Source organism: Bos javanicus, chromosome X (assembly GCF_032452875.1).
Source record: "Bos javanicus breed banteng chromosome X, ARS-OSU_banteng_1.0, whole genome shotgun sequence".
NCBI lineage: Eukaryota > Metazoa > Chordata > Mammalia > Artiodactyla > Bovidae > Bos > Bos javanicus.
Genome location: NC_083897.1, coordinates 37,352,630 through 37,377,123, shown reverse-complemented (window position 1 = coordinate 37,377,123; position 24,494 = coordinate 37,352,630). Strand labels below are relative to the sequence as shown.

Here is a 24,494-nt window from a genome sequence, read left to right as displayed (position 1 = left end):
TTAGTTGCTCCTCAGCATGTGGGATCTTCCTGAATCAGGGCTTGAATCTGCATCTCCTGCATTGGCAGGTGGATTCTTATCCACTGCGCCACCAGGGAAGTCTTTCTGTGATCTTTTAACAAGTCACCAAGATCACCATTGATTGTGACAAGTCACAATTGACCAAATCATTGGTCATTGGTGACTGAACTTAGTCTTATTCAGCCTCTCACCCATATTCCCTCCTCAGAGGTCAGGGTGGGGGTGGAAACTGAAAGTTACAACCCTCTAACATTGCAGCATGGTTCCCCTGGCAACCAGCCCCTATCCTAAAGTTATCTGCTGCTGCTGCTGCTAAGTCGCTTCAGTCGTGTCCAACTCTGTGTGACCCCATAGACGGCAGCCCACCAGGCTCCCCCATCCCTGGGATTCTCCAGGCAAGAATACTGGAGTGGGTTGCCATTTCCTTCTCCAACTGGTGTGCTCCAACTGCAGCACGCCAGGATTCCCTGGTGTGTGTCTTCCAGAGTTTGCTGAAACTCATGTTCATTGAGTTAGTGATGCCATCCAGCCATCTCATCCTCTGTTGCCCTCATCTCCTCCTGCCCTCAGTCTTTCCAATGAGTCAGCTCTTTGCATCAGATGGCCAAAGTATTGGAGCTTCAGCATCAGTCCTTCCAATGCATATTCAGGGTTGATTTCCTTTAGGATGGACTGATTTGATCTCTTTGCAGTCCAAGGAACTCTCAAGAGTCTTCTCCAGCACCACAGTATGAAAGCATCATCTTCAGTGCTCAGCCTTCTTTACGGTCCAACTCTCACATCTGTACATGATTACTGGAAAAACCATAGCTTTGACTATACGCAGCTTTGTTGGCAAAGTGACGTCCCTGCTTTTTGATACACTGTCTAGGTTTGTCATAGCTTTTCTTGCAAAGAGCAAGTGTCCTTTAATTTCATGGCTGCAGTACTGTCCTCAGTGACTTTGGAGCCCAAGAAAAGAAAATCTGTCACTGTTTCCACTTTTTCCCCATCTCTTTGCCATGAAATGTTGGGTCTGGATGCCATGATTTTAGTTTTTTGAATGTTGAGTTTTAAGCCAGCCTTTTCACTCTCCTCTTTCACCCTCATCAAGAGGCTCCTTAGTTTCTCTTTTCTTTCCATGATTGCACTTATCACTTAGGAAATTCTAAGAGTTTTAGGAGCACAGTGCAAAGAATGGAGATAAAGACCAAATATATATTTTGTTATAAAGAAAGCAGCTCTTTTGCCCTTTTCCTATTTGCCCATTTCTGGTTCCCCTGTAACCTTAAAAGAACCTGATCATAGGAATGAATCACCAGGCAATTTAAGCAAACTCCTGACTTATGTGTCCTGAATGCACGCCATGCCTCGCCTAACTTGTTGATTCTTTTCCTAGACAGAAGTAGGTAGGCCTCCACCCCCAGTAGCCCCCATAAGTAATCCTGCCAATAAGATAACATCTGAAGAGTCAGCTAGTCTGCACACAAAGGAGAAGGATGCAGAAGCCAACCTCCTGCTTAAATGATTCCCTGAGATTCTTCCCCCTTTTCCCTTTAAAAACTGTCATGGCTGATCAGAATCTTCAGAATTGGAGTGAGGACAAGAGTCTACCTCCTCCCCAGCTTGCCTGCTTTTCTACTGACACTTGACCCTCCATTATCACCTTTCAAACAAGCAGTCAAGTCTGCCTTTAGTAACAAGAAAGCAAAACATCACATATATCAAACCAAAAATGTTCACTGAAAAGATTTATTTTAGCAGCTGTTTTATCCCATTCTACACATTTGTTCAATATATTTATATTTGTTCTGCATAGATGGCATATTAACTTTTATAGTTGACTTTTTCATTGGATATTTGCTGCTACCTGGCCTGAAGAAAGAGTCAGGAGGATAAATAAAACCCGCATGGTGGAAACGTAGAGCAGCGTTTTGGTTCTCGGCAGAACTTTACTGTGGTGTGCACTTCAGTGTCTGCTTTTCTTCCTCTTCTTTCTCAAATCCTGAGCAGATGAGAGATCTTCCCTTGGGATATCGAGCACAACACTTACGCAGTTCTTCGATGACAGCCTGACACTTAGATTCCATGTAGTTGTTGGCTGAAAAACAGACAGGCAGACCCTAGTCATGATCTTATAGAACTCAGGCACAGGGACGTTGAGACCTGAACTTCCCAGTCCTTTTCACCTTAATGTGCCTACAGACATGGAAGAAAGAGGATGTAACCACATCCACTGAATTCTTTCTGATTTAGAGACCCATCGACAGCTTAATAAGGAAGAAAAGTATGATTTACAAAGTGCTCAGAAGATATTTTCACATCTAATTTCCTTTTCTTTAAGGCTGATTACTTATGTGCCTTTTTCTAGGGCAGTGGTTTCTAACCTCCTCTCTTTTTTTTAGGGAGGAGTCACTCATCCCTTGCACATTAGTTTGCACTCAGTTTAAGGTGGCTGCTGGATGTTCCCAAACAAACCTTTGCATTAGGGGTTGAGAAACTGCAGCTTCAGCCTTTTTAACAGCTGAGCTAAGAATAAATTTATTTGGGGGGTTCCCAGGTGGCACTAGTGGTAAAGAACCCACCAGCCAATGCAGTAGACATGAGAGATGCAGGTTCGATCCCTGGGTTGGGAAGATCCCCTGGGGAAGGGCATGGCAACCCACTCTAGTATTCTTGCCTGGAGAATCCCATGGACAGAGGAGCCTGGTGGGCTATAGTCCAATGGGTTGCACAGAGTCAGACATGACTGAAACGACTTCCCATGCATGAGCTAAGAATGGTTTTTATAGAAGGTTGTAAACACACACCCACACTCACCCACACCCACAGCCACATACACCTACCCAAAGACCTCCTGACCTCCAAAGCCTAAAATGTTTCCTGTTAGGTCCTTTATATAAAACATTTGCCCCAAAGATAGACCCTAAGTCTAGGAGGACTTTATCTAAAGGTTCTAGGTAAGCTGTAGTCGATTTGAGTTCCCTATTACCAAAATAGGATGCATGGGAGTTAGTCTGGGATAGGAAAGACAATTCTGATTAGCAAGAGTACGGTTGGGTGGCTAAGTCCAGGTTTGGACCCAGACCAAAGGAGTTCCAATCATCACTGTGCCCCTTACTAGTTCTGTGACCCTGGACAAGTTACAAAGCTTATATCCATCTCACGGGTGAAAGGATTAAGTCAATGTTATTTAAAGCCCTTTCAGTTGCGATTGTCATACACTGAGTATTTAGTGGTCTCTATTTCAGTCCTTCCGGCTCTCACTGTAGCAAGGGGGTGTAACCAGCTCTAACTTGATGTGTGTTCTCCTTTAGCCATATGATGCTAATTTAAATCAGGAAAGAATCAGAATCACCTAAGAATTTATCTGGGAGAAGAAATTGTGAAGAGCATTCTTTGCAGGCAGGTGGTGGATGACCTGGGCCCATGGTAGTGAAAGCATGGAGTCCTAACCACTGGACTGCCAGGGAATTCCCCGTCCTTTTTCATCAATTTGGAGAAGGGAAAGAAAAGGATGAATAAAATGGCATTCTTATTTTCCATTAACATTTCAGATTAAAAGATTTAAAAAATATTGCTTGCATCATAAATGGAAAAGTCCAAGAATCAAAGTTAAAGGTCAATGGAAATACACAAACAAGGGTTTTCTTTGGTGGTGAGTCTTTGGGTGAATTCTGAACATTTTCTCTTCTTTCATTTTTATGTTTTTGTGGGCATCCATGTCTATTACTTTAATAATGGGAAAAAAATGATCAAAAAAATCAGTTTTCAAATTCAGATAGCCTTGTAGCTTTCTGCTAGTAATCATTGGCTGATTTAAAAAAACTAAAATTCTCTAGTATTTGGTCCAACAAAATGGACAAATCATATCAAATATGCTTTAGCTGAAATTAACTTTTGCCTTTAAGAGTTAGTTGCTGAATCCCAATTGTATTTTCACCCCCACACCTTCTAACTTGACTGCTCTTAAAAAGTGAGTTGTCGGCCACCAAAGTGAGTTGGTAAAGTATGACCAACCCATTTAGAACTGCTGCTGCTGCTGCTAAGTCGCTTCAGTCGTGTCCGACTCTGCACGACCCCATAGACGGCAGCCCACCAGGGTCCCCAGTCCCTGGGATTCTCCAGGCAAGAATACTGGAGTGGGTTGCCATTTCCTTCTCCAATGCATGAAAGTGAAAATGAAAGTGAAGTTGCTCAGTCGTGTCCGACTCTGTGCGACCCCATGGACTGCAGCCCACCAGGCTCCTCCGTCCATGGGATTTTCCAGGCAAGAGTACTGGAGTGGGTTGCCATTGCCTTCTCCACATTTAAAACTAGTCTTTTTAAAAAAGGACTTTGCTCATCTTAGTGATTCTCAACTCTGGCTGTGTATTAAAATCACCTGGTTAATGATTTCGATTGAGTCCTACCCAGACCCCAGCTGCAGAGAGTGTGATTTAATTGTTCTAGGCAAGTTTTTGAAGTTCTCCAGGTGATTCTAAATGTACAACCAGGATTTGTTAACCCTAAGCTTAGGTCACATTACTTATTTTCTGCCATCTTTGCTTTATTTTCTGCCATCTTTGGTGATATAATGAGGAAAAGAGGATAAATTAATTACAGAAATATTATATTCTGAGTGGAGTTAGTATTGTCTGATGATAAAAAGAACACTTGGTTTCTTGTTAGTTCACAGATAAAGTGGAAACATAGAAAAAGCATTTAACGTACTACCTTGTAAACATTTCTGTATTTCACAGGCTTGTTTCTGGCACGGATCCTTCTGCGGCATATCCAGAAAACTAAAATAAGAAAAATGATTTTTATTTTGTTTTTTATACATAAAGACTTTAAAGCCCCTCTAGATGGAATTTTCTTCTGAGACAAGCAGTATGCTCTTACAATTGCTGGAAAACAATTACACTACAACGTTCTTCCCGTTCAGAGGATGAATATGCTGTATTTGTGTAATATTCCATTTGGTTTGGAAGATATAAATAGCTTGGAAAAAAAACCCTTGAATTCAACTCATCTTGACCACTGTAAACCAACATTGGGCTAGAGAAGCCAAAGCTGCAACCTGACGGCTCTATGACTTACAGAACCACCTTTATAAATGATTTAACTCCTTGAGCCTTTTCCTTATTATTGATGTGCAAAATAGGGATCATACCTACCTGAAAGCACTGATGGAAGGATTAAATGTCATAAAGGCAATAAACTGCATAGAAGGCAGTAAGGACTGAACACATGATAGCTATTATTCCCAAGATTTTTTAACAAGTAAAACCTTACTTTTAACGTACATAAAGTGCTATGAGTATTTTAACTCAGGAAATGTCTTTATCAGGTAGTGAATCAGCAATATTCGGTGCTATTACTACTTCCTGAGAACGGTGCTAGGTAAGCAGTTAAAATTTTTCGTGGAGTTCTTACAGAAACCAACTTCAGATATTTGAAACCAGAGAATAAACTTAAATGCCCCTGATTCTGATCAGCAATTTCTAATAATGTGAAGACACCATGTCAGAAAGGAAAAAGGCCCAGGAGCCTTGGTAGCTATTTCATGAATGCAAATAATCTTTTTCTCTTTTTTTCCCCTCAGAGCCCCCTAACTTCTCAGTAGATCTGAGTTAGGTCAGTACTGGGATGGGAAACACTGGCGCAAAACCTAGGATATTTACAGGATGGGAGAAGGAAAGGCAGGTGAATTGCTGCAGGGCAAATTAGCGACAAAGAGATGCTGATGCTGCTAGCAGTTGCTCTCTTCTCTCTAAATCAGTACCAAGTCCTTGGTGATCGGGGCATCTGTTCTGTAGCAGGTGCTGACTTTTGTGGGATTCATCAGATCCCAGGTCCAGCGGATGATGTCCATTAACGGGTCTATGGCAATTTCCAAAGGAGTCAATGGCAAGTTACGTATCCTAACTACATGCTTGTGTTGGCTTGCTTTCTACCTGCATAACCCTTCCTCTGCAGTTCCACTTTCCATGTTCTTCATGGCCCTTTCTAAACTTCTGTGTTCTTGAGCAGTTTTTCACCCCACGCCCCCCCACCCCAGGCCCACAGGTGGGTGCACTGCAGTGGTGAATGTCGTGATTGTCATTTACTGAACAGAACAGTGGAGCATCTCTTCCTAGAATCCCAGCACCTGGTGGGGGGGAGGGGTGGAAAAGAAAAGATCATTAACATCACCATGATCAGAGCGAAAAAGCAGCAGCAGGGTAGGGACAGGGAGAGAGAGAAAATACGTACCCGGTTAATCATCAGGCAAAAGCTTAAGCAACAGTTCCTCTACGCCCCTGACCTGCCAGAAAAAGAAAAGTTTATAGAGTACTCTGTCATAAGAGGCCCAGGACAATGAAAAAAAAAAAAATGATTAAGCAACAGGCCTACCATTAAATGATGCTGGATTTGCCACAAGCGAGAGTTGTTGTCCATGTAGCGCTCCTCGGGGTAGAGTTGCCACATGAGAGGTAGCTGGGAGGTGAGAAGGTGACTTGGCCTGGCTGCATCACCTAAAGGAACCTGAACTTGCTGAACTCGGGCCCTTAGGAAGCTCGTCTCCTGGTGGAGAGAAGCGATCACACAGAAAACCAGAGACTTCAGGATGGTGCAACGGATGTACTTGAAAGCAAAAAATCGATCAAGAAATCCGCAAAGGAGAAACAATTACCTCTTCCAGGACGGCCACCCACGTGCGCTGGTACTCGTCGCGGTAGACACCCTCTTGGTGAACCCAGAGGCGATCGGGTGGGGCCCCCACATCCTGTCCTGCCATCCTGGGCTTTGGGGTCCAATGCTAGCCCTGCTTTTCTCCACCTAAGCCTGCAGCACCCGTGCACAGGACACAGGTGTGACTTTGGGCCTTGGATTGAACACACCCATGAGCCAGGGGACCTGGTACTAGCAACCACCAACTAGAAGCCAACCTCTTTGACGCTTACTTGCGCCGTCTACACTGAACCCGGGGCATCTGAAGCTCGTGGCCGGTTTGAAACTTGGGGCAGAACCTCGGGTGAGGCTGCTGACGGCGAAGCACTCGAGAACTCAGGGAGGGAAGGGGTTCTGGGGGCATGTAGGAACAGCGCTATGGGAAGCCAGGGGTTGGGGGGGGTGGTCTCGCAGTCTTTGCATTCCGCAAACAGCATCGGACAAAATGTAGTGAGCCATGGAGTATGCACAGCAGTGCACAGAAGGACACACTTATTGGGGCAGGAAAGCAGTAGAACAGATGCATGCATGCCATCTGTCCCCAAGTAAAAGCCCTTTCCAAGCAGTTTCCATCTTAAAAGGTAAGACTGTGCAGGTCAAATCATGTAATCATGTGTGTGGCTTTCTAAATGGCAATCAGAATTTTGTTTTAAAAGGCAAACGACCTGTTAAGCAGTTTTCTTAGAAAGCTTACTTGGCATTACCTTTTGGCATTTCCAAAAGGCAGTTTTCTTTTTAGTGAAAATATATAAGGTCATATCATGGAATGTTTCAGTTCCAAGACAGTCTGGGATTGTGATGATTAAGAGTTGAGAGACAGCAAAAGAGGTTACCCATCTCATTTCATTTTAATGCTTCGGGGTGTCACAGAAGCCCATTTTCCCACAGACGGGTGGCTTTACATTCTGTTTTCCCAAGTCAGAAAAGCAGAAAAGCTCACCTGCTCTTTGAGAGGTGTAAGTGAAGCACACCTTTGGGGCCAAATCTTCCGTAACACAAACTCAGCTCTACTGTAAGGATCCTCTGCCCACTTCTGGATCGGATTTCAGGGTCTCACAATACCTCGACCTGCACTTTGCAGGAATGAACCTTTGGGGGCCAAGTTTCAGCATCACGGGGTGGCTTCCCTGGATGTCTACATTGGGCAGGGTGCAGACATGCCATTGGGGAATCCACTACAAAAAAAACAGAGGCCTTCTATTCCCACTGGCTGACCATTAGGTAGGAGAGGGACTGCAATACGGCTTGGGAGGTTGCTAAACCCTCAAAATGAGACTGTCAAGAGCAAACAAGAAGCCAGAATGCAGGGTGAAGTCCGAGAGGAGAACTAACTGAGCTGAACCCAGCCTTTGCCAGAACAAGCTGAGTCTGATTTGTTGTTTTTCCTTAACATTGTTAGTTTACCTTCACTGAAAGGTAGGTGGAAATATGTTTGAGAGAGGGAGGAAATGGTTTGATTGGCATGAATGATTTAAGAGCATCATGGTTGCTTTGCCCATTGTACCCTGAGTGGACCTGATTCTGAGCCTATCATACCTTTTGTCTTATAAGTAAGTGTTAGTTGCTCAGTCATGCCTGACTCTTTGTGACCCCATGGACTGCAGCCCATCAGGCTTCTCTGTCCATGAGATTTCCCAGGCAAGGATATTGGAGTGGGTCACCATGCCTTTCTCCAGGGGATCTTCCCAACCCAGGGATCGAACCTGGGGCTCCTGCATTGCAGGCAGATTCTTTACTGACTGAGTTACAAGGAAAGCCCTTTGTCTTATATGGCTCTCTTATTTCAAACTCATCAAAGGCAGAATGCCTTCTCCTTAACCAAATCCCAATTTCTCTCAGTGGCAACACAGCCTCTCCTGATCCTGCAGATTAAAAACTTATGACTTATCCTGGACTTCCTCCTCTTCTTCAGTGGGTACATCCCACCTGTCACCAATGCCAACCAGTGCCACTACCACTATTATTTGAGACCAACTTCACCCCGATACCAGATTCATTGTGTCCAGTGCTGTATCCATGTTCTCCCTGTCCAGTTCAGTTCAGCAGCTTAGTTGTGTCTGACTCTTTGCGACCCCATGGACGGCAGCACACCGGGCCTGCCTGTCCATCACCAACTCCCGGAGTTTACCCAAACTCATGTCCATTGAGTCGGTGATGCCATCCAGCCATCTCATCCTCTGTTGTCCCCTTCTCCTCCTGCCCTCAATCTTTCCCAGCATCAGGGTCTTTTCCAACGAGTCAGCTCTTTGCTTCAGGTGGCCAAAGTATTGGAGTTTCAGCTTCAACATCAGTCCTTCCAATAAACAGCCAGGACTGATCTCCATTAGGATGGACTGGTTGGATCTCCTTGAATTCTCCCTGTCCACTCACCTATAATATGGCTTCCCAGGCCTCTCTGCCTATCTCAGTGCCATGACCACAGAGGGTACATGTCTGCCTCCTTGATGAAAACATCTTGCCTCTGATGACTACTGAACATTTATGTCTAAAATCACATTTTGGCCACTAATTATAAATCACTTTGCATTTTGCTCTGCTTATTTCACAAGTCCTGTCCCCGCCCCACCCCGATATAGTATTATAAGCACTAGACAGAAGGAATAACACAGTACTGGGCAGTACTGGGGCACTGTGAGCCTCAAATGCTAGTCAGTGTTCCTGGGAGTGGATGGACATGGTATGCTGAGTAGACAGACAAAAGGCCATATAAACATGGGTAGAGAGTGGTTCATTCTCTGGGTCGATTAGATAGCTATTATTTTGTTCAAAGCCTTTTTTTTCCATTTCGCAGACACAACTATTCTGCCTCTCTTCCCCGTCCCCCACCCCACAGCTTTGGAAAGGAGTGATCCAAGAAAAGAAAAACAGTAAATAGGAATGTCAAAAAGAGAGTCAAGTCAGAATTTTGATACAGAAGAAATTGGTGTGTTTCCCCCGCCCCCCCCTTTAAAGTAGAAACCCAGCGTTGAGGGTTTTAGAGCCATCTCAACTTCACAGGTAGGCCCTGACAACAACTAACAGACTGCCACACTGACATTTACATGTTTTGAAGGAAAAGCAAACATTTACTGGTTACTCTGACTTTGAAAGGAGATATTTCCAGCAGAATAGAGGGCCAACCAATTGGATGGTATAAGTTAGGAAGAATCACTACCAAGAGGCCTGTGAACCTCTGCAAAATATTCTGAGAGGAAAGGCACCACGTGTACTGCTGTGACCCACAGGACAACATGCTGGGCATCAGTGGGGTGAGCCTGGGGACAAGCCCCAACATACAGCCCTGGACTCCCACTCGGAGACATGTGACGGCCCAGTGGAAGGCAATTGCAGGGATCAAGGGACTGAGAAGCTGCCCTGTGAATGCAAATCAATAAGAACCTCAGCTGAGAAATGCAAAGGCTCAGTGAGAGGGATTAAGAGCAAAGCCCCCAGAATCACCAGAGAAGGCAATGGCACCCCACTCCAGTACTCTTGCCTGGAAAATCCCATGGACGGAGGAGCCTGGTGGGCTGCAGTCCATGGGGTCGCCCAGAGTCAGACACGACTGAGCGACTTCACTTTCATTTTCACTTTCATGCATTGGAGAAGGAAATGGCAACCCACTGCAGTGTTCTTGCCTGGAGAATCCCAGGGACGGGGGAGCCTGGTGGGCTGCCGTCTATGGGGTTGCACAGAGTCAGACACGACTGAAGCAACTTAGCAGCCCCAGAATCACAGGTTGTATGAATGGAACACAGTCTCCCTAGAGGTGATCCTTGGAACGCTGGCCCCTAACTTTTTCTTGGTCAAGTAAGTTTGGGAATCTTAGGGAAGCATAAAGCACCTAAGGATAATAAAAGCTCTGGCAAGTTATACTGGCACGAAACTTTAACATTCCCTCCAGTTTATCTGACTAGAGAACATTCTTCTGTATATGACACTTGTGCATAAACTTCAGGGCCCTGTGAACGAAGATGAATCTCTGAAACCTCGAGATAAACTTAGGTACAAAGTGCAATACAATACACGGAATATAACCCTGTTGCACTAAACTCAAGGTATACTACCAGATACAAATTCAAGTGGACTCAAAAAAGTGTTTACAGGGATTTCCCTGGCAGTCTAGTGGTTAAGTCTGTGCTCCCAATTCAGGGCTCACGGGTTCCATCCCTGGTTGGGGAACAAAGGTTCCTGCATGCCTCACGGTGTGGCCAAAAAAAGTGTTTATATTCCTTTATTACCCATGAATGTAGGGCTTCCCTGGTGGCACTTGTGGTAAAGAATTCACCTGCCAATGCAGGAGATGCAAGAGACGTGGGTTTGATCCCTGGGTGGGGAAGATCCCCTGGAGGAGGACATGGCAACCCACTCTAGAATTCTTGCCTTGAAAACTCCATGGGCTGAGGAGCCTGCCAGGCTACAGTCCATGGGGTCACAAAGAGTCAGACATGACTGAACGACTGAGCATACCCATGAATACACTAAGAAAGATTGCCCCCATGGGGGTTACCCTGATGGTAACCTGAATATGACCAGGGACCACACTGGCCTAGATAGACTATTTCTTAGTAAGGCGGTTTGTAAACTACTTTAAATAGATGACAGATCACAAAGAAGGACTTCCTTAGGTATGTAAGTAAAACCATTATTTTTCATGTATATAATGAATTATTGTGTCTTTTTAAAAATTTACAATTTGGCTTAACTTCCAGGTGTTTGAACAGCTTTCAAACATAAATCAGTCGAATACACTTATTTTATTTGAAGTGAATTAATAAACTCATCTAATTACAATGAGTGAAGTTATTAATATCAAGAATGCCAGCCCTGGAGTCAGCCTGGCCTGTATATGAATGCTGGTTTTGCAACTTACTAGCTCTGTGACCTCGGATAAGTTAAGCTGTCTACACTCCAGCTTTCTAAAATGTTAAATGATAAAAGAACATATTGATCATGATTGTCAGCACTTACTTAGCAGTTTCTACATGTCTTATATATATTGACCCTTGCCAGCTTCACAATCACTCATTAGATACTACGATTACCTTCACTTAAAGATGACGGAAGTAAGGCACAGAGAAGTTAGCTAACTTGCATGAGGTAACACAGCTAGGAAGTTGCAGACGCCGGTTCCAACTGGGGCAGTTTACACATATGAGACATAGAGATGCTTTGTAGTCTAGCACATAATAAACTTTGACATAAATGTCGGTAGTTTTTTTTTTCTACTCCAATTAAACTTTAGAGCTGTCTAATACACCCATGAGCATTATAAAAGAGAATGTCAATGTTGAATGTGAGATTGAGGAACACCAACCATAGACAAAAGGTGTTTTTCTTCTCTTTTAGTGCTGCCTAAAAGTGGTTATAAACGGAAGAAGTCCCATCAGAAAACAATAATAACAGCCATTCGTGCACCATCAGCGCAGGGCACACTAGCCGCGAAGAGCAATTGAAAAGAATATATGCTGTAAAATCGAAGCTTAAGAGCAAAATCGGATAGGTCGAATGTAATCGCACACTTGAAATGTCGCCCCTGCTTCACCATTAGCAAAATGAATAGTGGAAGGATCTGCAATATGATTCTTAAACTTTAGGTAAACAATGGAGGTTGCTGGCATAGATGTTCCACGGGACGTTGGCCCTATTTGTGGGGAGATTGGGGTTGGAACTGACTTGGGAGAAGAGCAAAGCATCAACACGTCCTCCAGCAGCACCCTGGGCGTGTTCCCTTTCCAGTACTGGCCTGTTCGCCTGGCTCCCAGACTACACACGAAACCGGTCAAACCAACAGGCACTGACCGGCTGTAGCGGCAGCACGGCATAGATTGTCTTTGATTTAGACTCGTTCAAGAACCCGCGTGTAATTTCTAGCCTTGGCAGTTGGGAGATGCGTACTTTCCCTTATGGCGTGTTTATCACACCTCCAAAGAAAATGACTTTTACGTATAATTTCACCGGGTCTGATATCACAGAGACAAGGCGAGCTGAGGAAACTCGTGCGTATCTGCGGCGATCTGAGATACATCTGACCTCAAATCGAAACTTGAATTCCCCTTTCCCTTTCCCTGTATCGAACACAGAGATACCTAAAAGCCTTCGGAGAAAGTAGCAGCCACCAAGCTTAGGAGTGATACTTTTCAGATACAGTGTAGCACTGTTTCTGCCAAGAGGTTACTCACATGAATATAGTGTTTCTTGGGCTAATTAATCCGCCTCAAGAGCAGCGAGGCTACAACTTCAGGTCACCCACCCCGGGCCACTCAAGCCGAGATCGGGACGTGAGCCCGGGGAGAGCCGAGGCGCATTCCGAGCCGAGGTCACCGAACCGAAGTTACCGGCCGGTTACCGGAAGTGGTCCAATGAAAGAGTGGTCCCAAATTCAAGGCCCCTAACTTGGAAACAAAATAAAAGAAAACCTTAACTCGGGACCCAGTTTTCAAAGAGCGTCCCCTGGGCGCGAGAAGGCCGGCGGGGGCAGCGATGCCGCTGGCGGGAGGTCCCCGGAGCGTGTAGGCCGCGCACGGCTCTTCTCGGCGGGCGGGCAAAATGGGCGCCGGCGAGCAGGAGGCGCTGGCCCGGCCGTCCGCCCGTTCCTCACACACCACGTCCGCCCGCGGCCCGACAGCGCCGCCTCCCTGCCGCCCCCCGAGCCCGGCCCCACGTCCTGCCCGCGGCCGGCCACCGCCCTCCGCCCCAACGGCCACGCCTGCCTCAACCGGGGCGGGCGTTTCCCAGGTACCGCTGGGCCGGCCCCGCCCCCGCGTCCCAAGCTCCGCCCCCGCGCGCCCGCCCGCCCCGCGCCCCACGCCCCGCCCCGCCCCAAGCCCCGCCCCCACTCGCCCGCCCTCCACCCACCCCGCACCCCAGGCCCCGCTCCCACGTCCCAAGCTCCGCCCCCGCGCGCCCTCCCGCCCCGCCCCACCCCGCGCCCCAGGCCCCGCCCCCCGCGGAACCCGCCCGGCCCGGCTGAGCGGCGGGTTGGCCAGGGCCGAGCTGGCCGGAGGCGGACGTGAGCGGGCCGGGCCAAGATGGCGGTGCAGGTGGTGCAGGCGGTGCAAGCGGTCCATCTGGAGTCAGACGCCTTCCTGGTGTGTCTCAATCACGCTCTGAGCACGGAGAAGGAAGAGGTGATGGGGCTGTGCATTGGGGAGGTAAGTCAGCCGACCAGCCCGGCCAGGACCCTGCCGAGCGGTCTCCCCACGTCCCCGGGCGGCTGCTGGCCGCGCCCGGGGCTCTGGAGGCCACAGGCCCCCTCGGCTCATCCTTGGATAGGTCATCCCCCTTGCCTCTGCTCGCTGAAGGCTTCGGGAGCCTTCCAAAAGCCCCCAGCGGTCCCCATCAAGCCTTTGGGAGAGGCGGGGGCAGGGGAGGGAAGATTTGCATTTTCTCCTGGGTGTGCTCAGTGCTGGCCGACTCTTTGCGACCCCGTGTATTGCAGCCCGCCAGGCTCCTCCGTCCGTGGCATTCTCCAGGCAAGAATACTGGAGTGGCTTGCCATTTCCTCCAGGGGATCGTCCCCACCCAGGGCTCGAACCTGGATCTCCTGCATCTCCTACATTGGTAGGCGGGTTGTACTGTGTGGCTTTTCTTTAGATCTGGAGTTACCACCCCAGTGACCAAACCCGCGAGTCAGACCAGAAAGAATCTGTTACAATGAGGACATCAGTGTATTAGGAAGCAGGCGTCCACGATTAGGGCCTTCACTGTTCCCTCTAGGAGTCATTTTGAGGGCATCAAATAACCTAAGACAGGTGAGGCTTTCTAAGACTCCCAAATTTCCGCTGTGTTAAATATTGCAGAGGGCGAAAGAGACCAAGCTTACTTGTTGATAATCCAAAGTAAGAGTTGTCCAGGCTTTCATGCTGGTGTACAGGAACCTGTCACCTGATTTTCATTTTATCTGCATCATGTACCTCTAATACAGTTAATGTGATCAATAATCTTTTCTGCTCTTTCCCACTCTAGTTAAATGATGACTTAAGGTAAGACTCTATTTGTTTATTCCTATCTTTTGATCTCTTTGTTACTGTTAACGCCAAATTATCACAGCTTTCCCAGTATTTTGGACTGGATGTATTCTAACTTACCTTGATGACTCTGGAGCTCCCTCAATAACCCAGTTTCAATTCCACCCCACCTCTGAAAGTTGTTTTCCACCTGACTTTCTAGTTAGGAGGATTGGCAGTTGAGATATGGATGTGAAAAATATGGTTGCGGGAACCAAGATCCTAAGTGAAAGCTCTTTGGGGCAGATAGCCTGCATGGGAAGGGGCTGTGTCCCTCTATTAATCCATTTCTCTGTCTACATTGTCAGTGGCTTTCTGCCTCCCCCTGGTGGACCCTACAGTGATCTCCAAGGTCTCCAGCAGCTTGAATGCTTTTGGTGGTGAAAGCTTTGGGTTACCTTTATTGAAACGTCAAAGCATAGAATTTCTCCTTGGCAAACTCAAGTGCTTAATATCCAACATTATAGGACTTTAGCTTTGATCATGAAAACTGTGTGCTTGCCACTTAAGCATGTGTCTCAGACTCCTCCTAACAGTCATGAGCACAGCTCTAGTCTCAGTTTATTTCCCTCCTCTTCCTCTGTCTTTACTGTTTCATTGCAAAAACTGCTAATCCTGTTACTTTGCTTTGAGACCTTTTTTTTTTTTTTATATTCCCAAGCTCAGTTCCTTTTTTTCTAATTTATCCCCAAAAGGAATGACCCCAAATTTACATATACTGGAACTGAAATGCGCACAGTTGCTGAAAAGGTACGTGTGCTCTCATTTTGCATGATGCAAACTTGCACTCGGGGATGGATATCTGTCTGTTTGATGGTCTCAGCCAGGGATGAACCTGCTTCCTGCAGACCTTCATTTGTGGCTGGCGGTGGGGGGGTGGGTGGGTGTTCTCTCTAGTAAAATCAGATGAAGAATCTCCTCACTAGGAATGGGACCTATTCTTCACAGGAAGTTTTTCCTACTCCATCGAAATGAGTAACTGCCATCAGCTCTCCTCCTCAATGGCCTCTGCTGGGTTTGTGGCCCTTCTCCCATCTTCCTTGAGACTTTGGCTGGTTCGCATCCCTGTTATCTTTTTATCCCAAGTCTCAACAGTCACTCAGGCAACCCCTCTCTGCTTACAGGCAACCTGTCTGCACTTCTGCTCCACCTTTTCTGTTATTCTCATTTTTGTGGTCGAGTATCATGCTTCTCAACCTAATTGTGCAGTTCAGTTCAGTTCAGTTGCTCAGTCGTGTCCGACTCTTTGCAACCCCATGAACTGCAGCACACCAGGCCTCCCTGTCCATCACCAACTCCCAGAGTTTACCCAAACTCATGTCCATTGAGTTGGTGATGCCATCCAACCACCTCATCCTCTGTCGTCCCCTTCTCCTCCTGCCCTCAATCTTTCCCAGCATCAAGGTCTTTTCCAATGAGTCAGCTCTTCACATCAGGTGTCCAAGGTATTGGAGTTTCAGCTTTAGCATCAGTCCTTCCAATGAACACCCAGGACTGATCTCCTTTAGCTTTAGGACCAGTTAATTTCCCCCCCAGTGTGTTGCAGACCACCGCTTCTGTAAAATACAATAAAAGTGAATTCTGTCCTCCCATGAAGCAGATGATGAAGGTGATAAAAGCTATCAGGCAACAACTCCATCTAATTATTACCCGCACATACAGTCCTCTCCATGTTAAACCACTTTGCCTTGCTTCTTCCCATAATTAGGAAAGAAATTTACTCCTGTCTAAAGCTATAGCTTCTTCACAGACCTTGCTTCTCAAATATCCTTTCTCTCTTTTGAGTTTTCAGCCTATTCCTGTGATCTGGCTTTTTTCCCTTAGAATACAGCTGTGCTTCAATTACTGTCTTTTTCAGAAAGGAAGGAAAAATAACATCTCAATTCTGTCTGTCCCTGTAGTTAACTTATTTTGTGTCCTTCCTTTAATAGCTGTGTCTACCTATTCCTTCCTTCTCTCCCTCTCATCATTTATGGACTTTTCCTCCTCTGCCTCAAATATGGTATTCTCCGAGTTTCTGCCTTTATCTCCTCTTCCAAGGATGTCTTCTTGGCCAACATGAACTTCCCTGTGGCTTTACCTTCAGCAGACATTGAGGTTAGACAGATCTGTCTGCAAACACTTTCTATGATACTTATGGTGTGACTTTGGGCATGTGACTTCACATCTGTGAGCTTTGCTTTCCTTATCTCTAAAACAGGGATAATAATAGCTGCCAGCTTCCTAGAATTGAGAGAGTTGGATCTATGTAATGTGTGTAAAACATCATCTGCAGAATGGGTATTCCAGTAGTACCAACCTTCCTGGGTTATGGGGAGAGTTCAATTAAGTTAATACATGAAAAGCACTTTTCCAAATGCCTGACACGTGGCATGTAGCCAGTAAATGTTGGCCATTCTGACTGGTTGCTAATGCTTGGTAGATGCTAGTTAGTATAAATTACCCCATGCTCCAGAACTTCATACTTCACTGCCTTCTGGACATCCATGTTTAGTGTTCAAAACTTTCCTCTTCCCCAAACCCTCTCCTCCAACATTCCTCCTGCCATAGTAGTTCCCATACCTAGCCACATCTTGGAATCGTGAAATAGTCTCTACAGAATCCCAATTCTGACTCGGTTTTTGGTGAGACCTGTGTGGCGGCAGTCTGCAAAGGTCCCCAGGTGATTCTCACGTGCAGCCACGTTTGGGAACCACAGCGTCTCCACAGTCTCCTTGCCAGGAGTCTGTCCTGCCTGTAGGCTTTTCTTGTGACTGCTTAGGATGTGATCTTTTGAGAACAGCACTCTGCTACAAGTCTGCTGAAAAGGCAGTGGGTTTTCTATTTTTTTTTAGGATGAAGTCTTCTTAGTGAAGCAGTCAGGATCTTTCCTGACTTCATATCTGTTTCTCTCCTTACATGTCTCTAGGTGGGTTCAAGTTCTAACCATGGCAAATGATGTCAGTTTCCAGATGATGCTGTGCTGTTTCACTTCTTCTGTCTGCTGGGTATTATGTCTGGGCTTCTTGCTTATCCTCCTCTGTTTGGCTGACTCCCTTTCCCTTGTGGTTCAGTGCAGATGCCTTAAAGGAACCTGCCCTGACTTGTAGCATATCGATTAGGGTACATCAGGGATGTTGTCTTTGAGTTGTCGCCCTGCCTGTCTCTCTTCCTGGATGTGACTACTGTATCCTGTTTATCTTTGTATACTTTAGCCCTCATGTAGTGCCTCACATATCGTACAGACTTGATAAACACATTTTGTTTGAATTAGCATACCTCCAGTGCAGTAAGAAATTAGGGTTACCTGCCCAGGATCCCTGGAGTGCCATGCCAGGGGGTGCAGACTTGTTGGAAAGGGCCAGATGGTAAATATGTTTAGCGTTGGGGGCCATACAGTTTCTGCTGTAGTTCCTCTGCCAGCATGGTGCAGAAGCAGATACTGGAAGATAAATGAATGAACATGGCCAGGTTTGGCCCGAGGGAGACCAGGCCAGCCATAGTTTGCTGACCTTTGATCTGTACCATGGCAGAAGCACAAAAGGAACTGGAAAAGGGTAGGGGCTGATCTAGTCCAGCTGGAATATCTTCTTTCCTGTGTGACTATGACCATAACAGTCTGTTCCTCAATCCCTTCAGCTCCTTGTGACTTTCGCAGACATCTGTCAGTCCTCTGTGACTTCTGTGCTTATTTTGTTTTCTTTTTGAGACCTGGGCTGGTCTCACCACCCTATACTAAACTTCTATTTTTCATTCCTGTTAGGCACTAAACCTTTCTCTGAGTAGAGAAAGAGAGAAAATTCACCCTGGGCAGCAACTCCTGTTAAAATAGTTTAATGATGTAATTTGATTTTTTCAGAGTCCATGTCCTCATCTTGAATTCTCTGTCAGTTTGTACCATGCACATTCGATATGAAACTTCATGAGTTGAGCAACCTTATCTGTCTAGTTAATGTTGGCATGGAATATCTTTTTCCATCCATTTGTTTTTAGCCTTTTTGTGTACTAATATTTGAAAGTGTCTCTTATTGGCAGCCTGTAGTTTTTAAAAAAAATCTAGTCTGATAATCATTTGAATTGGACTGTTTAGTCCAAATACATTTACTGTAATTATATATATATAACATGCACACCAGACAGATCTATAGATATATATGTTATAACTGTCATATTTTTCCTTTCTATTTGACCTTCTTTTTTTTTCTTTGTCTCTCCTTCCTTGCCTTCTTTTGGATTCATCAGTATATTATTTCCCTGTGATCCTCCATTAATTAGATATAACATTTTTTACTCTTTTTGTAGTTATTATCCTACATATTGCAGTAGGCATTCTTGATTTGTTAGTCTAATACAAATTACTGTTCTTAATATTTCCCTGATAACAGTAGAACTTTGAACATTGAAATTTCGTTTACATCCTCCCACCTTTTGGATTACTATTTGCGTGGATTTTATTGATATGCTATTTAAGCCCCACATGACATTGTCATGCTGTTCTGTACAGTTAGCTGTATTTGTATTTACTCATATTTTACCCTTTACAGTGTTCTTCACTTTGTCATACCTGAGATTTTCCTTTCTCTTTTTAGCGTTTCTGGGCTGATAATGATCTCTCGGTTTTTTTGCACATGAAAATGTCACCCATTCTCTTTATGCTTGGTTGTTTCTGTTCCAAAGTCAGCTCTTGCCTTGTTGCTCCTTGGAAGGTTGAATTTATTTCTGTCTCTACTTTTCTTTTCTTTTCTTTTTTGTGTTAAAGGTAACAATGATTTATTTGGCTGCACTGGGTCTTAGTTGTGGCATGCGGGATCTATAGTTGTGGCCCACTGGATGTTTTTCATTGTGGCATGTGGAATCTTTAGTTGCAGCATGTGAACTCTTAAGTTGCAGCATGTGATATCTAGTTCCGCAACCTGGGATTGAACCCAGGCCCCCTGCATTGGGAGTGCAGAGTCCTAGCCCCTGGACCACCAGGGAAACTCCCTGATTTTCTTTATTGTATCCTCTGTGCCTGCCAGATACTGTACGGTGGCTGGGGTTAGAAAATAACTAAAACATGTTGCTTGCCCTTAAGGAGCTTATGTTCTAGTAGTTGTTGTTCATTTGCTAAGTTGTGTCCAACTCTTTGTGATCCTATGGACTGCAGAACGCCAGGCTCCTCTGTCCTCCACTACCTTCCAGCGTTTGCTCAAATTCATGTCTCTTGAAGCTCCAATACTTTGGCCACCTGATGCAAAAAGCTGACTCATTGGAAAAGACCCTGATGCTGGGAAAGACGGAAGGCGGGAGAAGGCGACGACAGAGGATGTGATGTTCTGGTAGTTCAGCTCAGTCATGTCCAACTCTTTGTGACCCCATGGACCGCAGCATGCTGGGCTTCCTTGTCCATCTCCCAGAGTTTACTCAAATTCATGTCCACTGAGTCGGTGATGCCATCCAACCATCTCATCCTCTGTCATCCCCTTCTCCTCCTGCCTTCCATCTTTCCCAGCATCAGGGTCTTTTCCAGTGAGTCAGCTCTTTGCATCAGGTGGCCATTGTATTGGAGTTTCAGCTTCAGCATCAGTTCCTCCAATGAATATTCAGGACTGATTTCCTTTAGGATAGACTGGTTGGAGCTCCTTGTAGTCCAAGGGACTCTCAAGAGTCTTCTCAAACACCACAGTTCAAACGCATCCATTCTTCTTTGCTCAGCCTTCTTTATGGTCCAACTCTAGTAGAGGAGGAGATTGTCAACAAATAGAACACATGTAAGCTCTAGCAGATATGTGTGTGCAATAAGCGAAGTTGTGTGGGAGGGGAGAAGGACTCATTCTTTATAGGATGAGCAGGAAATTTAAAGTCTATGAAAGAGTCCATGAGGTGAAAAAAAAGGCATGAAAAGGAACCACAGGTGAAGCACAGTAGCCGCACATGCCTCAAGGCTGCTTTGCTGCATAGTGTAGGGTCTATTACTTACTTCAAACGTCTCAGATTTCTCCCTCGTCCTTGCGGTGTCTGGCAATTCCATACTCACCTGTTCTCCTGAAACTCTTCAAACATTTCATTGTTCTGCTTTTGATCCCTCTGTCTCCCTGCCTCATTCCTCTTACTGTACCCCATCCTAAACCATGGGTGCACCCCAGGATTCACCCTGGACCTCTGTTCCCTGTCCTCAAATAATTCCTTGCCTTGATTTCCAGACTCTCACCTGAGTTCAGCTCATCTGAAAACGCTCTCATCTTCCCTCTCCTAGAGCCTTTCTAAGCTTAGATGTGCCTCCTCTGTTCTGAGTTTCAACCTTGACAGTTTCCTGGCCTGCATCACTTAGGCTGCATAGGCTCCAAAATCTTGCAGATTCTTCTTAATGATTATCTAGTCTGTTTCTTCCATCTTGGACATACACACAGGCTGGTACTTCATGGTCAAGCGATCTGCAATAGTCTCCTTCCTTGGATGTCATCCTGCAGACCACGGCTTGCTACCCGAGACCTTGTATATTTCCACTCTAACATTTCTCAGCCTGTCTGCCATTCCACCTCGAGTTCTCGATTTCAATCAGTTGGCCAGTTTGTCTCCCAAACATCTTACTGACGTTGATTTGGCATCTATGGAAATTCTGTCTATCTGTGCACATACACACAACAATTAGGAGATAAGATACACTCGGCTGCCTTTTCTGGAAAGCTTTCTTTTTTTTTTTTTTTTCAATATAAGTGACTCATTTTCTCTGCACTTCTGTAGCATTTATTTACTGCATTATTTTAATGTAGTTTCACGTATGATTCTTGCTGTGCAACCACATGTTAGGTGGTCGGCACTCAGCCTTGTATTTTTGCACATAGTTGGAAATCAAATGATTATTACTTGATTGTTGCCAAAGTCCTCCCTTGGTATAAATCTCACATTTTGTTTGGAAATGTATATATTGAGTTTGGATGTATTTGAAACATTCCATCATGCATGAGAAAAATCCCAGTTTTCTAAGATGGCTACTTTTTGACCTGATAGTGTAATACGATGTGTCCACTAATTGCAGGAGGAGATAATTATTGGAGAGAGACAGAAGTAAACATTTCTGTGGATTTTCCTGTAGGTTGACACCGTCAGAATTGTTCACATTCATTCTGTCATCATCCTGCGACGTTCCGATAAGAGGAAGGATCGTGTGGAAATTTCTCCAGAGCAGCTGTCTGCGGCTTCAACAGAGGCAGAGATATCCTTACTGGTCGATAAGAAGCGTTTATGTGCTCTTAGGCTTCCAGGTTCCTCTGTTTGCTCCTTTTCTGCCTGGTGACTGTTTCCCAGTTCTCATATTTACCCCTTAGATCCAGTTGCTTGGTTAAGTGATCAGATGGGGCATTTGCTTCCCACAATTCTGGATTCCACAGGTCAACCATAACAAATCAAATTTGCATCAGTGGTTTTAATAATTTATCATTCCTTTGGAATAAGTTAATCTTCTAGTCAATTGAAAAGTAACTTTGAAAACTAGAAAACATGCATGGTAGAAACTTTTAAAAGGTACAATAGTGTATAAAAAATAAGTATTTCTCTCCAGTTTCCATGCCCCAGTTCCCCAACCATTCCTCCCTGGGCATAACCAGGACTATCACATCTTCATGTGTCTTTATGGTTGAATTCTTTGCATACAGAAACATATAAGAATGTTTTCTTTTTTACAAAGTTTTGAATACATATGGTAGCTGTAACGATACATAACAGTATACCTAGAGAATTGTCCACCAATATAGAGAGATACCCACTCTTAAGCCTGCATAACATAGCCCTGGATGGTTGAGCTGACCTCATGCAGATGTTGAGGTTATTTCCAGTCTTTTACTGATGGTGCTGCAGTAGAAGCATGGAGCCCTAACCACCAGACCACCAGGGAATTCCTTAAAAAGTCGTCTTAGACTTAGTTGTGTAGAAAGGCCTGTTGGGTTTCAGTGTAAGACATTTGCAGGAAGATGAACCAGCAACAGAAGGGGACAGCTTTTTCTTTTCAGCTGAGTTCTTATCTCAAGTTAGAGCCTCAGATAGTTACAGCACGTGGGCTTAGTTGCTCAATGGCATGTGTGATCTTCCCGGATCAGGGATCGATTCTGTGTCTCCTGCACTGGCAGCCAGATTCTTCACCACTGAGCCACCAGGGAAGCCCCCACATGACTTTTTCAAAATTTTGCACTTCTTAAGAGAATGAGGATAGATTGGACCAGAGAGAGAATAGAGGATTACTTAAGTTAATCATGTGACATCCAAATACTAGCTAAACTGGATTAAGAGGTTATAACTGTATCCAAGAATGGAAACCAAATGAATTCTGCTTTTTTTTTTTTAAAAAAAAAGAAACACCTTTGTCTTTAGATGGAAAGTGTGGGAAATTTTGGTATTGACCTTTGACCTTTTTAGACTTGTTGACATTAAATTGTAACGGGTTTATTTGAAACTTTAAGATGCTCTCTGAGCCCTTATTAGCATCATGGATTCTGTTTCCACAAGTTGAAAATACCTTGACAGACACACAGGTTGGCTGAACTGACAGGTCGTCCCATGAGAGTTGTGGGTTGGTATCACTCCCATCCCCATATAACTGTTTGGCCTTCACATGTTGGTAAGTATTTTGGGGTTGCAGTGTTTATTGTTTTTAGAAATGAATATCATTTTTCCTTCTCCACTACATGGCTTATGGTTTCTCCAGGGGATCTTCCTGACCCAGGGATCAAACCCTGGTCTCCAGCATTGCAGGCAGACTCTTTATCATCTGAGCTACCAGGGAAGTCCTCTCTTTAAGCAGATGTCCTTATTTTCATTTTGCGGTTTTAAAAGCACTGACTTATGTCATATCAATTTGTTGTTCACAGAGATAAAATTTCAGTGCTCCATTTTGACACTGTTCAGGAAATCAGGACTAAAACCTGACAACTGGCTGATATCCAAATAGAATCTTATCACTAATAATAAATAAACCGTAACCGAAAATTGCTGATTGTGCCTGTCTAGTACACTCCCATTCGGAAGAATCAAAGATGTGAAGGGGGACATTTACAAACTTGATGTTTACCTTTTCTCTTTGACATATATATATCATCCTAGCTCTTGGTGCTCTGAACCTACCTTCTCACCCCTCTAATTAGTATAATTTAACAAAATCGTTTTCTCTCCTTTGATTTTTATCCCTTTTCTCTAATCATGGTCATCTTTTGTCTGTACCTGACTCTTTGGAAAGACGTAGAATAACTTAACTTGTAGAAATGAATGTTTTCTCCTCTACCCCATGAGTTAGAGGTCTCCCCCTTCACGTCAGTGAGGAGTAAGCAGATCTGAGGTTTGAACCAGATCTGTCTCCTAGGTCTGTGGTCTTTCCACTGTGAGGTTCTTGTCCTAGCCATAGTCATCAGTGGATTAGAACACTTCTATGTTCATCTACCCAGTGACATGAATTACCCCAAATTAGGAGTTGTGGTTCTTCATGTGGTGAAGGCTACCTCTCAGTCACCTGGAAGAGCTTTTCTAAAATGAACCTGCTCTAAATTTATCTTTCCTCACCCTGTTTGTTATTGCCACAATCCCAGGGAATGGATCGAAACACTTTGTTTGATGGAAGAGAAAAAGTTGGAAGCTGGAACCTGTGGCAACAAGAATAGTGGTATTTTTAACTTTGATTTTGACATAATTTGAGACTTGAAGTTGATAAAATAGTACACAGAATTCCTGAATACTCTTCCCCAAGATTTGCCAAATGTTAACATTTTGAAACATTAGCTGTATCACTGTCTACATACATGTATGTATATGCATGTGTGTGTGAGAGTAAGTTGCAGACCCTAATCCCCCTTTACCCCTAAGTAC

General features: G+C 44.9%; 3 protein-coding genes across 5 annotated transcripts in view; 1 reads left to right on the top strand and 2 right to left on the bottom strand.

Annotated features, from left to right (window-relative positions):
- Window positions 1-1,738: 1,738 nt before the first annotated feature.
- On the bottom strand, window positions 1,739-6,132 carry CMC4 (C-X9-C motif containing 4). Of its 3 annotated transcripts, none has more exons than XM_061408913.1 (3): window positions 5,768-6,132; window positions 4,717-4,784; window positions 1,739-2,101 (listed from the first exon to the last, which is right to left on the bottom strand). In XM_061408913.1, exons 1-3 carry the CDS (start codon window positions 5,788-5,790, stop codon window positions 1,953-1,955), a joined length of 240 nt encoding a protein of 79 aa, XP_061264897.1. In that variant the 5' UTR covers window positions 5,791-6,132; the 3' UTR covers window positions 1,739-1,952. The 3 variants fall into 3 exon arrangements, with proteins under 3 accessions (XP_061264897.1, XP_061264896.1, XP_061264898.1); XM_061408912.1 differs by having other exon boundaries at window positions 5,940-6,132; XM_061408914.1 differs by having other exon boundaries at window positions 6,093-6,113.
- On the bottom strand, window positions 4,722-12,945 carry MTCP1 (mature T cell proliferation 1). Its single transcript, XM_061408911.1, has 6 exons — window positions 12,858-12,945; window positions 6,659-6,810; window positions 6,379-6,549; window positions 6,238-6,289; window positions 6,093-6,133; window positions 4,722-4,784 (listed from the first exon to the last, which is right to left on the bottom strand). Exons 2-4 carry the CDS (start codon window positions 6,761-6,763, stop codon window positions 6,242-6,244), a joined length of 324 nt encoding a protein of 107 aa, XP_061264895.1. The 5' UTR covers window positions 6,764-6,810; window positions 12,858-12,945; the 3' UTR covers window positions 4,722-4,784; window positions 6,093-6,133; window positions 6,238-6,241.
- A 747-nt stretch (window positions 12,946-13,692) lies between these two features.
- Window positions 13,693-24,494, top strand: part of BRCC3 (BRCA1/BRCA2-containing complex subunit 3) — a 78,435-nt gene continuing 67,633 nt past the window's right edge. Inside the window, exons 1-5 of the mRNA XM_061408915.1 lie at window positions 13,693-13,829; window positions 14,644-14,660; window positions 15,380-15,434; window positions 21,739-21,858; window positions 23,169-23,256. Coding sequence (XP_061264899.1) covers window positions 13,707-13,829; window positions 14,644-14,660; window positions 15,380-15,434; window positions 21,739-21,858; window positions 23,169-23,256 — 403 coding nt within the window. The 5' untranslated portion in view covers window positions 13,693-13,706. The remainder of the gene's footprint in view (window positions 13,830-14,643; window positions 14,661-15,379; window positions 15,435-21,738; window positions 21,859-23,168; window positions 23,257-24,494) is intronic.